The sequence below is a fragment of the Artemia franciscana genome, chromosome 14 (genome assembly GCF_032884065.1).
Source record: "Artemia franciscana chromosome 14, ASM3288406v1, whole genome shotgun sequence".
Lineage (NCBI taxonomy): Eukaryota > Metazoa > Arthropoda > Branchiopoda > Anostraca > Artemiidae > Artemia > Artemia franciscana.
In genome coordinates, this window is record NC_088876.1 from 36,492,282 (window position 1) to 36,506,856 (window position 14,575).

The 14,575-nt window shown below is 35.7% G+C and overlaps 1 protein-coding gene across 1 annotated transcript in view; it reads right to left on the bottom strand.

The window, feature by feature from the left end:
• Positions 1 to 5,040: 5,040 nt before the first annotated feature.
• LOC136035791 (programmed cell death 6-interacting protein-like) overlaps positions 5,041 to 14,575 on the bottom strand; it is an 83,938-nt gene continuing 74,403 nt past the window's right edge. The window contains exons 16-17 of the mRNA XM_065717763.1: positions 14,372 to 14,554; positions 5,041 to 7,552 (exon numbers count right to left, since the gene is read on the bottom strand). Coding sequence (XP_065573835.1) covers positions 7,193 to 7,552; positions 14,372 to 14,554 — 543 coding nt within the window. The 3' untranslated portion in view covers positions 5,041 to 7,192. The remainder of the gene's footprint in view (positions 7,553 to 14,371; positions 14,555 to 14,575) is intronic.

Sequence of the window (14,575 nt, forward strand, 5' to 3'; positions counted from 1 at the left end):
TTCGTCACTGATGAGTTTCTTTTTCACTTTCTTCTCATTGCAACTGGCAGTTTATACAGTAACTTCGGAGAAAACCGTTTTGTGCTAGTTAGAAAATTAATTTTTATTTCTAAGCAGCACTAAATAATAAAAAATCAAGTTTTTTTTTTCAAATAAAATAAGAAACAATATCAAAACTTAAAACGAACGGATATTATTCAATATTTGAGGGTGGGGCTCAAACCTCAGTATATGAGGTCTCTGACTCAACCCTCTCTTTATACTAAAGTCTTTAAAATACTCCTCATTACAATGCAACGGCATTTGAGGTTGAGCAGTCTTTCTTAAAGCATCGTAGGAAAACGCAAAACTTTGGCGTAAAGGGTGAGGGCGGAGGAAAGGCAGCCCCCCCCCCCGCACACACATATTGAGAATAATTTCTGTTTGAATTCTTTTAATGTTGCTCCTTACTTTCAGTTGGAAAAAAATCTTATATTTAATTTCTGAACATTTTTCAAATCATATCAGGGAATCCCCCCCCCCTCCTAGCAGAAAACACTATATATAGCAATAGCTGATTTGCATTACTTACGGCTATTTCCCTAGAAGCTGTGAGGGGTCATGACATAGCTCTTTGACCTTTAAACGATGCTGAACCCCATGGAGAAAAGGGGAATGAGAGGAGAGCCTGTTGCTCTCCAATCTTTAAGTGGCTTTAAAAGGGCACTTCAACATTTAATTTCCGTTAGAATGAGCCATCTCCTAGGACCATCGGTTAAATACGATCACCCCTAAAAAAAAAACGCATCTGTGATACTTCTTCTGGCGAAAAAATTTAAATTTTTGTACCGCGAACTGTTCGATCTATAAAGTTGTTTTGATAGTACTGAAGTGCAATGCAATTTGTCAAAAACCTTTGATTTCTTTGTGTCGTTTCCGTATTGTCTTCTAGGACGGTGGTTGTGGTAACAATTCAATAATTACCGCAAGATTTGTAGAGAAAAGGATGAGATGGATGAATCCCCCTCCCAGCTTCTAGAGACCTCGTTGTGGGTGTCGTTTGCTCTTTACTAGCCTCTAGCTAATCCAAAAGCTAAAGATTCCTTCATGTGTATTAGCGATGTATGCATGTATATATATTATTAGGTTGTAGCTATTGTTGCAACCGTGATAATAGTTTTGTTCAAGGATTTGACTTCTAGTGCCATCTCTACAATAAAAGCTAAACTCTTGAGAACATTCTATATATTAATTTGGAAGGTCTGTGCAAGGTCCTGACTGCCACTACTGTTTCTTGCGGCTGAAATGTGGCAATATTACAATTCTAAGGGTCTGAACCAAGAAAACAAATGCAGCCTAAGTGCAGTGTGGGTTGTATTTTTGAGATTTCGATGTTTGAGGTGTGACCGTGTCCAAATGGCACAAAATGAATTAAGACCAGGTTCCTAATCTTGAAGATTTTTCCGCCGTTAACCATGTTTCGTGAAACAAGAATCAAAATAACAAGTTAACAAAATCCATGATCCAGGAAAATCCAAAATCGTTTGCTATTCGTATGTTGGTGTGGTGCCACCCTAGCCGAGTCGATGGTGTACTAAATTTGCGATCCTATGTCCCGGCTTTGGGCGCGGGTCAGAGGAGTGACTGCAAGCTCAGTCGTCTGGGTTGTGGAAACAATGGAGCTGGAGTTCTGAGTCTAGATTCAGTTTGGTCCACCCCACCACAAATGTCAATATGGTCTCTAGATACTGAAGGGAGGGGAATTTTTTCTCAAAATCCTGCTATGCGTGCCCTTATTTCAAGGTCGCCACTCCTAGTGATTTATCATTATGTCTAGTGATTTTTACATTGCCTAAACAAAAAATCACTAAATTTGCACAAAAACCACTGCATTACTGAAGAAAATAACTAAATAAATCAGAAAATCACTAAAATCTAGTGATTTTGTTTTTTTACCGGATGGCAACTCTTTCTTATTTAGGTTAAGATGATATCAGAAAGCATAAAGAATATGCTGATAATAAGGACGGTTCTTATTAAGGATACAAACTATTTGTATTTTGGATGCTCCCTCTGATTTTTCCATTAAGGGTTTTCACCCTTAATGGAAAAAAGAAGAAATTTCTATGGGCTGAACTTTTCCTTTATTGTTTCTTTGTTTTAAGTGGTTGCTGGAAAAATTAAAAGCTATAGATAAAGACCTTGTGTTGATTGGTGTCTATTACGGTAAAAGTATATTCAGTAGAACAAGATTCTACTTATATTCAGTAGAAAGTAGAACTAAATTTGCACAAAAACCACTCCATTTTTGAAGAAAATAACTAAATAAATCAGAAAATCACTAAAATCTAGTGATTTTTTTTTACCGGATGGCAACTCTTTCTTATTTAGGTTAAGATGATATCAGAAATCATAAAGAATATGCTGATAATAAGGACGGTTCTTTAGGATCTTTATGATTGCGTTATATAGTTCCACTTTCATGTTGAGGGATAGGTAACAGGCAGCGGGGGCATCAGATGACGCAGATTTTAAGTTGATGACAGCAAGTTCTCCTTTTCAGATTCTCAATCCACTGAATTGTAATTAAAAAAACATGCCTTGTGTTTTCAGATCTCAGTTCGCGTTTTCTGCAAAGCAGAGAATGGTGGATACCCTGTTTAAAATATTTGCGCAAAGTACCAACATAAAGAAGTAAAATCTATAATAGCCCCAGCTTTTAGGCATATCAGAGCAGGTTGAAATCATTAGATTTAAATGGAGGAAGCACTTAACCTTGGTAATTAGTTTCTGCTCGAACCAGAGGATTCACTAGCCAAAATGTTCGAAAATGGGAGGGGGTTAGTTTTTACCAATTGATGCTGATGATACAGCTATTAAGATTAAGTAACTTTGTATTTTTTCTTCAAGCGAGACCGATCTCCTTTCAATAATTTTACGTCATGTTTCCATCAGGTCATTAACTCTGATAAAAAAAAGAGCCAGTAAAATAGTGGTACTTCATCCCGCAGACTGACTGAAAGCATTGCCCCTCATTAGTCCACCATGGCTTGAACTTAAAGTGAACCCTGCTTAACACCTCCAAATTGATTAATTTTGTTAAAATATTAATCTAGGACAATCAAATCATCTATAAAATGAAAATACAGGGTAGTTTTACCTTCTAGTTGTATATCATGCTATAAAACATGACACATTCTGTTGATGGGCAAAACCTAGACAGGGAAGTTATCCCCTGTCCCCCTTTCAAGAACTTTGTCCTTCGGCCTGTTCCTTAGGAAAAAGTCGGTCAAATTGCAATACCAACTGATGCTGGTGATATAGCTACTAAGGTTAAATAGCTTTTTGTTTTTTTCCAAGGAAGACTGATCTTCCTTCACTAATTTTACGTCATGTTTACATCAGGTCATTAACTCTGATAAAAAAATGATCTCAATTAATTTCGTTAAAATTTTAATCTAGGACGCTCAAATCATTTGTAAAATGAAAAACCAGGGTAGTTTTACCTTCCAGTTGTATATAATGCCATAAAACATGATTTTTGCTAGTATATACGTATAAACTTATAAAGAGAGTAATTTACTTTCCTGTTAATTCGCAGACTTACTATTCAAGTTATAAAATAGCTTTATTCAAGCTAATAGCCAGTCTGAAGATCATATTACTTTGAAGTATCAATTTTATTATAACTATTGCATTAGTAAAGATTTACCTTATAAACATGAGACTTGGTAAAACAACTTTGGAACTGTCAGAACGCAAACTAGGCTATTAAATTCGAAGTACAGAAAATATAGACATCGGTCATTACTTTGTAAGGGACTTTCCCTTCATTATTAGCCCTGAATTACAAATCTTCAGAAATTTGTGGTTGCTGCTGATGACAGTGAATCAAGAGGAATAATGGATCGTATTCAATAAAACCGAGTAATGAAATTCATCAAACTGCACCAGAGTTGCCAAATATAGAAATAAATTGTAATAGTTTTTGTTTGACCAACTAGCTAATTTAGTACCTCCTGACAAGTAGGTTAAAAATTTTACCCCAAAAGAAGTGACAGGAGGGAAATTTCGAAATACATATAACTAGTCGTGCCGGAATATTCGGTTTCAACCTTGAAATTTTTAAGGGTGTCCCCGAAGATGATAGAATTGTACCATGTTGGCAATGCTGAACGCCACAAAGGCTACTAAGAAACAACCCTTGGTCAAGGTGCGAAGCATCGACCTTGCTCCGCCAACGTGCTGGTGACTATAGCGGGGTAGATCCAGTGTTGGGAAATACTTAAGTAAAAGTACTTAAGTAAAAAATCTGAGTACTTGTACTCTACTTAAGTAAAAAAACTAAAGTACTTAATACCTATACTTTAAAAAATTGAAGTGCTTAAGGGTACTTAAGTACTTTCTTTATGGCACAGAAAAATTATACCGGCATGACGCAGGGCCAATGCGTCATGTTAAGGGAGGTTTCTTCGCTATAAAACCGTTGAAACTGACACAGTCAAAAGTGAATTCTTTGGTACTGGACTATATTGTGGATGAAATTCGACCCCCGTACGCTGTTGAGAGGCCATCGTTCAAAAATCTGATAACAGGTCTTGCACCTTATACAAAGGTTCCAGGAAGAAAAGCTTTAGCTGTGCAAATGGGAGCAACATATCGTTACCCAGAACAGGAGAGTTGGACTCTGCCCCAGGTCCTAAGCAACATATCAGTGACAGCAGACATTTGGTCTGCCAACAACAAAAGCTTCTTGGGAATGACTGCACACTTGCTCAACGAGGATTTGAAATAGAAATTTATGCCCTTGCTTGTTCCCATACTTGTACTTAAGTAAAAATTTCTCTGAGTACTTGTACTTAAATAAAAAGAAGTACTTTGCACAACACAGGGTAGACCAACGTTGGGAGTTAAAAAATCTCATTCTAAACATTTTGCAGCTGCTGCTTTTGACAATGCAATGGAGGGGCTAGTTTAGACTGATTCACTTGTGCGCAGGCTTCGAATAAGCTAAATTATAATTAATGGCCTATATTTTATCCAGAACTAGAAGAATTCATCTCAAAGAAAAGAAATTTTAATATAAGCAATATACCCTTCAAGCCAAATAGAATCACTGCACAAACATATTTCTACAAGTGTCTAATAAGGAAGCAATGTATAAGGTACACGCGAAATTTATATCACTGTTTACAATTAAATAAATGTGCGTTTTGTTTTAGCACTTTATTAATTAAACATTCTTCATTGGTACACAAAGATCCTACCAATTCATGAGTTTTTTTTTTGTGGTGGAAGGGGGAGGGGGTCTCCTGGATACAAAACTTTTATCAAAGGCAAAATTTCAATAAAAATTGTTTGAATTAGTGCACATTTCGAAAAAGAGGTATTAAAAGAGAGGGAAGTTAAATAATTTTGATTGTTAAATACTTGAACAGCTGATATTAATTATTCAAAATTATTCAGTGTCTCTTTCATCTAGGATCTTTCATCTCGTCGCAATCATACCTAACCAAATTTGATTTTAATTCAAAAATCAAACGGGCTCTATATTTTAAAAAAGTATAAGGGCCGTATGTGACATTTTCGCCAGTTCGAACTGGCGCTAGCTCCAACCAAAGACCCCAACGCCATCTAGCGTCTGGCGGACACGTGGCATTTTTCCAGTGTCTGATCTCAGTTCCTGACAGGAAAACGATTCCAAGGCTAGAAAAAAGGTCAAATGTCCTTAAATGCTAGATGGCGTTGATGTTTTTTGCTGACACTATCGCCAGTTTCCACTTTTATAAGTTACTTATACTCTTTGGACGGGATCAGCAGAATAATGTAGAGAAGAAGGATCTAAGCGTGATTGGACATAAACTGCCCTTCTGATTCACCCTTTGATAACAACTTCACCAGCAGTTATTGGAAAATATATAATAAGCTTTAAAAGGTCGGATACGATATTTATAGGTTCCTTGAAATAGGGAGACTCCTAAACGACTCGATGTCCCTCTTTTTAATTGTTTTTATAACACTTTGGGTGCTCAGGTAAAAGAAGGTGCGTTAGATTCCGACAAGCCACCTGGAGCTACACAGCGTTTCCATAAAGTGTTGGTGACAATCGGGATGACGGAAACAGGCTTTAGGCTGAAATATAAAATTAGACTGAAACTTAAATTTTAGGAGTTTTGGAATGTTGCCAAAGAAGAAGTTAGCAAGAGGAGAGGTCACCAGTATGTCAGCCTGAGTCAGTATAATGCCACTTAAGTTCATAGTAGAAGAATAATTTTGAAGAAGACTAACCAGTTGAAAGATAGAATATTGATCATATCTCACAATAGATTCTACCACTAAACCATGCCACACAAGTTCGCAGTAAAAGCATAGTTTGAAGAAGACTGACCACAAGAAGAAGAAAGCGTCACAAAAATAACAACAAAATTAAAGGAAACTTCGTAATATTTAATATAGACGAGTAATCTCTCTATTTTTCTTGTTAGTTCCATTTTGAGTGCCTTTGTCTACATTAAATGAATTCGCACATGAAGGTGCTTTCTTCTTAGATAAAAAGTCTAACATTACAAAAAATTTCCGTCGAAAATAAACACAGCCACAGATTACGTATACTACAAAGATCATTTTAAATATTAAAAAAATCTATCATCAAGCACCCCTTTCCAGTACCAAATTTATATAATCACAAAATAGGTAAGTTAGCAGAGAGATTAGCCCACAAATTAGCATAGAGAATGTAAAAAAAAGTATAAGGCTGTTACTTCACCGTGGTGAAGCAGGAAATAGTGGTGCTCAAATAGCCTTGTATTTATTCTAGTAAACAGTAGCCCTTTGCCAATATTCATAATTCAATTTCCCAATCAAAATATGTATTTAATGACATTGTTGTAAAACCCAAAGCTCGGTATAAAGTTTGAGCACGCAAAAACACAAAGAATTAATGAAAAAAATGTGTTTATATATATATATATATATATATATATATATATATATATATATATATATATATATATATATATATGCACTATTTGTAATCTAGCATCACTTTTCTGTACTATATTGGAATAATCACAATGGTTTCACATAGGAAAAATAGTTCTTAGAAAAATTTGATCACAACCTGTAATTTTCTGGAATAGATCTATAAGCAGAGATTCTAAATAGTCTAAGAAAAGAAAAGAGTTTGCACTTTTTCTTAATTTTAAATGGCTTATTACTGTGGCCTATTCTGATTCTGCTGTTGCTTATAGGAATCTTCATATAGCTTTTTCATTTGTGGCCCAGCCACAGGAATATGTGAAATTGCATCAAACACACGATTCACTAAATACTGGCCGGGAAAGGTTGGGCCACTAACACTAGCGTAGGGATTATATCCCCCAGGCATAGGAGTATATGAAGGATATGCTTGAGCTGTTGGGACTTGACCATATGGACTGTAAGGATAACCAGGCTGCGGCATTCCAGTTAACTGAACTGGGTAGGGCAAGCTTTCAGGGTAGGGTGACCCTTGGGGTTGTTGAGCAGACACCGTTGGTTGCGTTGCCCCTGGGGGAGATGCAGGTGTGGTCCCCTGAAAAATTGAAAAAAAATAACGAAAAAGTACAAACATGACACAATATCTTATAATCAAAAGAGGATAAACAAATATATCTATATATAATATATATATATATATATGTATATATTTATATATATCGAGCACACAAAAACACAAAATACTAACGAGAAAAAAAAAAATCTGTTTTCGTATTCTAAATGTATATATCGTGAAAAGAGAAATCACCAATGCAACAGCACAAAAAAAAAAAAAAAAAAAAAAAAAAAAAAAAAAAAAAAAAAAAAAAAAAAAAAAAAAAAAAAAAAGACAGAAGGAGAAAAGGAAGACTGTTTTCCTAAATTAGTGATTAATATAGACCAGCACTTGAATGAGGCCTTAACCCTACTCATCCATACAATCACATAGGTCAAACAGCATAGCCATACAAGAATTTTTTCTTTTTTTTGGCCACGGGTCAGGTGAATAACCTTTACAGAAATATTGAATAAGAGGTTTTTGTTTTTATATATTTTTGACAAAATCTTTCCTTTTCAATTTAATGTTGAGAATCGTTGATTTCAAGCCGTTTTGCATTAGAGGGTGGCCATAAAAAGTTCTGACAGGCTCATTCAACTTAAAAATAAAGGCTCTGAATTTGACTTTAATTCAAAAATCAAACGGGCTCTACATTTAAAAAAAGTATAAAGGTTGTATGTGACATTTTCGCCAGTTCGAACTGGCGCTAGCGCCAACCAAAGACCTCAATACCATCCAACGCCTGACGGACACGTGGGATTTTTCCAGTGTCTGATCTCGGTTCTTGACAGGAAAACGATTCCAAGGCTAGAAAAAAGGTCAAATGTCCTTAAATGCTAGATGGCGTCACAAGAATTTTTTATTTTTTTTTGCCACGGGTCAGGTGGATAACCTTTACAGAAATATTGAATAAGAGGTTTTTGTTTTTATATATTTTTGACAAAATCTTTCCTTTTCAATTTAATGTTGAGAATCGATTGATTTCAAGCCGTTTTATATTAGAGGGGGTCGTAAAAAGTTCTGAAGGGCTCATTCGACTTAACATTAAAGGCTCTAGAACCTTTTTGAGGCTCGGACGTAACCAAAGGGAAACTAAAGGGTGTCTAAAGTATAGAAGTAAGGATGGTTTCATCCCTAGAGAAGACCAAAAATTACGTAAATAACCAATTACGTCAGGATGGCTTCAGCCCTGTTGTTGACCAAAACGTATGTAAATTACCAAAAAATTACGTCAGGATAGCTTCAGCTTTGTAAAAGACTAAAAATAGCCAATAATTACAAAAACTTATTTCAATAAAGATTCACTCTACCGTTTTTACATATTTTGTTTCTTATTTTTAAAAGATTGATTCACTCTCTATCAGAATAAGTAGCCTTTCCAACTCGATCTGATTCAAAAGAAAAAGTACAAAAGAAAATGACGCGATTAGCTTCTTTTTTTTCTATTTTTTCTCTTTTCATTTTTTATTCCCTTTTTTTGTTTTCATACGTCATGCATAGCCAGTATGGTCTCAGAACGTATTTACGCGATTAGCTAATCCGAAAAGCGTCACAAAAATAAACTAATAAAATTAAAAAAAAGTTGGTAACATTTAATTATAGACGAGTTTCTCTATTTTTCTTGTTCCATATTAAGTGCCTTTGGCTACACTAAATGCATTCACACAGGAAGGTACTTTTTTCCAATATAAAAAGTATAACACTACAAAAAATCCTGCCGAAAATAAACATAGCCACAGATTACGTATACTAAAAAATATCATTTTAAATATAAAAAATATAAATTAGATAATTATATAATAATTATATTAATATAGACAATTATATAATTAATGTAAATATGAAGTATAAATTATAAAAATATAAAATACAAATACAAAATTATATAAAATGTAATAGACAATATATAAATTTAATATAAACTAAAATTCCATATTCTTTTCTGACTAAAAATAGTCAAAATACATTTAATACAGTCGTTTGATAGCCAGTTACAAGCAGAATTTTTCAAAAAGAATTGAAATTTTTGATTTTGAAAATCTTCGTTTCATAACGCTTATTAGGCTTTGTGCATTCACGAATAAAAGAGAAGAGGCAGTTTGAAGGAGGGGACAGAGCGCAGACTTGCCAAAAGCGCAGAAATTTGATGGGTGGAAAATGTCAAATAAATAATATAACGTTTACAAACATTTTTTATTTGGCTTCATTAAAATAAAGAAAGGAGGAATATAAATAAATGAAAATAACTAATAATAAGATAACAAATTAAAAGAAATCTTGTTAATAAATGAAAATTCCCTTAAAGTTTGGCCTAAAATTTTGTGGGAGACAGAGGGGGGACATTTTTTGCCCTGGCACAAGAGAGACCAGAACCACCACTATGAAAGACCTTCCCATATCGAATTGACTCTCTAAAATTTAGGTTACTTTTATACCCGATACTAACAGACATCGACAACTGTCCCCACCTTCAAAAAAGGGAACAGATTGGAATTTAGAAACTATCGAGGCATATCCCTCATCCCGATTACAGCGAAGATGTTAACAATTATACTTTTAAATAGGTTCTGGTACGCCAGAAACTCCCGAACGCGACCCGATCAATCAGGATTTAGACCAGGCATGTGCTAGTGTAATCAAATCTTTAGCTTACAACAGATCCAAGAATATCGCTTCAAACACAAGAAGGAGACAATCCGAATTTTCATTGTTTTTATCACTGTTTGATTCGGTCTTTGGACACGCAATTTGGTTAAGAATGGAATAAGAAGGCGTCTCTGAGAAAATCGTTAGGCTGGTAAAGGCATACTATGATGAAAGAAAGGCCCAAGTTAGATTCGATGATGAGTTTTCAAATTTGGTCTTGATTGAGGAGAGTGCACGTCAAGGCAACGTCCTCTCACCGATCTTATTCAACTTTGTCATCGATTGGATTTTTATGGCCCTCGACAGGTGGAAAGGTTTAGCAGTGAGTCCGTTCTTCTCCGTCACAGATCTTGACTATGCTCGTGATGTGGCCATACTTACTTAGTCTGGAGCAGATGCCCCGGCTATGATCAATGAAGTAGCAAACAGGGCAATCCTGACTGGCCTCCAAATAAGTCTGTGGAAGACGAAAACGATGCGGACGGCTGGGATGGATGGCACTCCTGCGACTTTAAAGGATAGTCAAATTTGAGGACGTTCAGTAGTTCGAATACCTTAGCTCAATGACAAACGCAATTGGGATATCCTCAGAGGAGATTCGGAGTCACATATCCTCAGCATGGAACGTCTTTCTACAGCTGAAGAACTCCAATCGAAAGCGCAGCGGAATCTCACTACACAGAAAAGGCTTAGTCTACGAAGACAGGGTATTCTTTGTTCTTCTCTACGGGTATAAAACTTGGCATCCGGAAGCAGCAGAAAAGTCAAACTTGCAAATATTCCATCGCATATGCCTATGATACATACCAGGTATTTGACCCGATCAATCAGGATTTAGACCAGGCATGGGCTACTCTGATCATATCTTTAGCTTACAACAGATCCAAGAACAACACAAGAAGGAGACAATCCAAATCTTCATTGTTTTTATCACTGGCTTTGATCCGGACTTTAGAGACGCCATTTCGTTAAAAATGGAATAAGAAGGCATCTCTGAGAAGACCGTCATGCTGGTAAAGGCATACTATGATAAAACAAAGGCCCAAGTTAGATTGGATGCTGAGTTTTCGGGTTTGGTCTTGATTGGGGAGGATGCACGTCAAGGTGGCTTCCTCTCACCGATCTTATTCAACTCTGTCATCGGAGATTACACTCTACGGGTGTAAGACTTGGCATCCGGAAGCAACAGAGGCGTCAAACTTGCAAATGTTCCATCACAAAAGCCTACGAAACATACCGGGTAGTTTGCCTTTGAGACAGAGTCTCAAACGACAAAGTCAGAAGATGTGGGGTTTGCTCAGTTGTCTCTGATGTTGTCAAAATTAGGCGTGACATAACTTCCACTACCAGCACGAAAGAAGAAAGCAGGAGTACAGAAGAAAACATGGCTTGCAAAAGTCAAGTCTGACCTTAAGCCTTTTGGGTGCTTCCAGAACATTAAGCGATGTTAGGATCGTCGCTAAGTTGTGATCATGGAGCTTGACAACCCCAAACGAAATATCTGGAAAGAAGCATGTCGTTACTGCTGAGTGACACGTTGAGCCTGGTTGTGCTTTGAACGTGCAACAAGAACGAGTGAGTAAGTTAGCCTAACTTACTAATGTAAGTCTAACGATATGTACGAATAAAAAATTAGATTGTTGATGATGACTATATAAGTGTTGTGCTCTATGCAATGAAAGAAAACACTGCTTCTTAAACACTTACCAAAAGGATTTTGGGTAAGATAAGAGGTAAGATATTAATTTTTATAAATCGCTTTCACAAGCCTCGAAGGGCTGAATTTTGACTTCGGAGTAAAAAATATCATAAAAACATAAAAACTAGCAAAAGAAATGCCAAAACGACAACGAAAAATCAGAATGAATAATCATTCGCAAGTCAATAATTTAACTGTAAAATAGAAATTAAAAAGTTAAAAATATAAAAACTGGTAAAACTAAACAAAAAAAGTAAAAATATATTATAAACTTAAAAGAGATATTAAAAAAGGAGGGGGCACACTAAGCGAATAAACACAAAACTAAAAAAGGAAAAATAAAAAAATTAGAAGGGAAACTAATTTTTAATCCAATAAAAAAAAGGAGAAACTAGTGGGATATTTTGTTCATTTCTTTATTCAATTAAGAAGACAAAGGTTTTTCATATCTGAAGGTAATGCAGCGGACGGGGGACAAAATAGGAATGAGTTCAGAAACAGCCCGAGTCGACTGTAGTTTGGATAGGGAGTGAGAAACGTTTTGGGAATTAAAAAAAAAATTATAGCAATTATAGAAGAGTTGGCCTAAGATGGAGTGGCACAGAGATAACAGCATAGTGCTTCCCAGGGACTTGGTCCCTGGTACCCTTGGTCCCCTTGGTACCAACTAGAGGCATCACTAGACAATATATTCAGGAAGAGGCTACATTTATAAAATGTGGCTTATCAGTTGGCTTAGGACTCACTTTTAAATACATTTCATCCTGAATTCATCATCATTTTTTATTTATAACCCATCACAAAAAACTGGGCCGAAAGCCCAGAAAAAGACAGAGAAAAAATCAAGAAAAAACAAAAAAGAGACAACAGAAATAAAAACACACTTTGACAACTACAAACAAGGGACAAACAGAAATGACCAAAGATGGGAAGCCTTCTGGCATTGGGTAGAGACTTGCACGTACGGAGGGGGCGAAATTTTTGATATGTCTAATTTCCCCATGGATTCTTGGGATTTCTGGCAAAAGTAGAATATTTATTAAGAATCTAGATACATATGTGAAGCCTTTTTTGGGGGGGGATTTTACAGCAGGCAATTACCCGGTCAAATCACTGCCCAATTATTAACCCATTATCTGTCCAAATTGTTACCCTATTTGAAGTAATTAGTGATAGTACTGTTATTATTTTTTTTTTTTTGTAAAAAGAGTTTGCTTTCCACAGCAAAATAGAACTTTCCTTGATATTAGGGCGTTTATCCCCCCTTTTCAGGATAAAGTACAGCTTTTAATGGATCAATTTTGCAAACGATAATTTTTCGTTAAATCGATGTTTCCGCAATAGAAGAACTACCCCCCCCCACAGCACCCATATGGCACTGTTAACCCTAAATCTCCCTTTCAGTGGGATATAAAAGATTAATCACTAGTTCTAAATCGCTATGAACATGACCTGAGCCTAAAATGTGCTTTTGAGGCGTCAATCTTCTTTTTATTTACTTACTAAATAAAAAACGGCTACTTTATTTTTGCTGTTTCGAAGGTTTTAGCCCCCCTTAAAAAAAAAAAAAAAAAAAAATTCTTGCGTACGTGCCTGGGTAGAGAAGTCACAAATACACTTCTCAATAACCCCAGCTATTGCTTTTTTGCAAAACGGAGGCACAACGTAGCCCTCCTACGCTCGAGGGTTTCCAACCTATCTTTTCTTAGAAGCAGAGAGTATGACCATCGTGGTAGTAGTATCTATAGTAGCAGGTAGTAGCGGTGGTAGAGTATCTACCACCAAAGGCGAGTCACTCGCCAATACCCACGACTAGCAAAATCTTCGACTGCTCTTGTTGGATACTAGCAAATGACTAGTGAAGCAGTCAAAGATGTCTTGCTAGTCGTAGGTGAGTGACTCGCCTTTGGTGTTAGGTTTTTGGTTTTAACTTTGATTTTTTTTAGTTTTATTTATGTTCTAATTTTGGCTTTTATTATTTTTTTATTGGTTTATTTCACGTTGACTCTCGCGTTGTTTGGTTTTCTATGTCTTTCCACATTTTTGGCACTTTATTTTAAATTTTCTGTTCGCACTGAAGAAGAAGAAGCGTATTTTCCTCCCGAAATATACACTTTGTTCTTCAGCATTTTTGTTGGCCTAAAAAAGCCCCATTTTTGATAGTTTTTTCTTTACGATTTTTTATTATGGCAGACAAATGTGTTTTAAGAAATTATCTTTATAAGGTCTTATCAAGGGGTGTTCGGGGTCTTGACCCCCCTCCCCCAAACACAAAATTTTTATTGGAGTCGTAAAACGTAACAAAATGCATGTAAAAATTTTTTGATGTGTTTTTTAAAAAAAAGAATTTTGTAACTCTTCCCAAACCTCGAAAAAAAATCCTGAATGCGACCTTGTTTACAGATGATATTTTTTTTTCATTTTTATAATTATAAAATTCTTAACCATATACAAGATACATAACTACTTACGAATGAAGACGATACCGGAGGAGGTGGGCGTACAGGTGGTGTTCGCTCAGCTTTTGCTCCTAATTGTTGGTCCTCTTGAGGGGGGTTTGCCAGTGCCGTAGTAATATCTTTTAAAAGTTCATCTTTTTCAGTTTTTCGTGCGAAACAGAAATCTGACACTTTTGATTGAAACACAATTAACAACTAAAAAATAAACAAATAAAT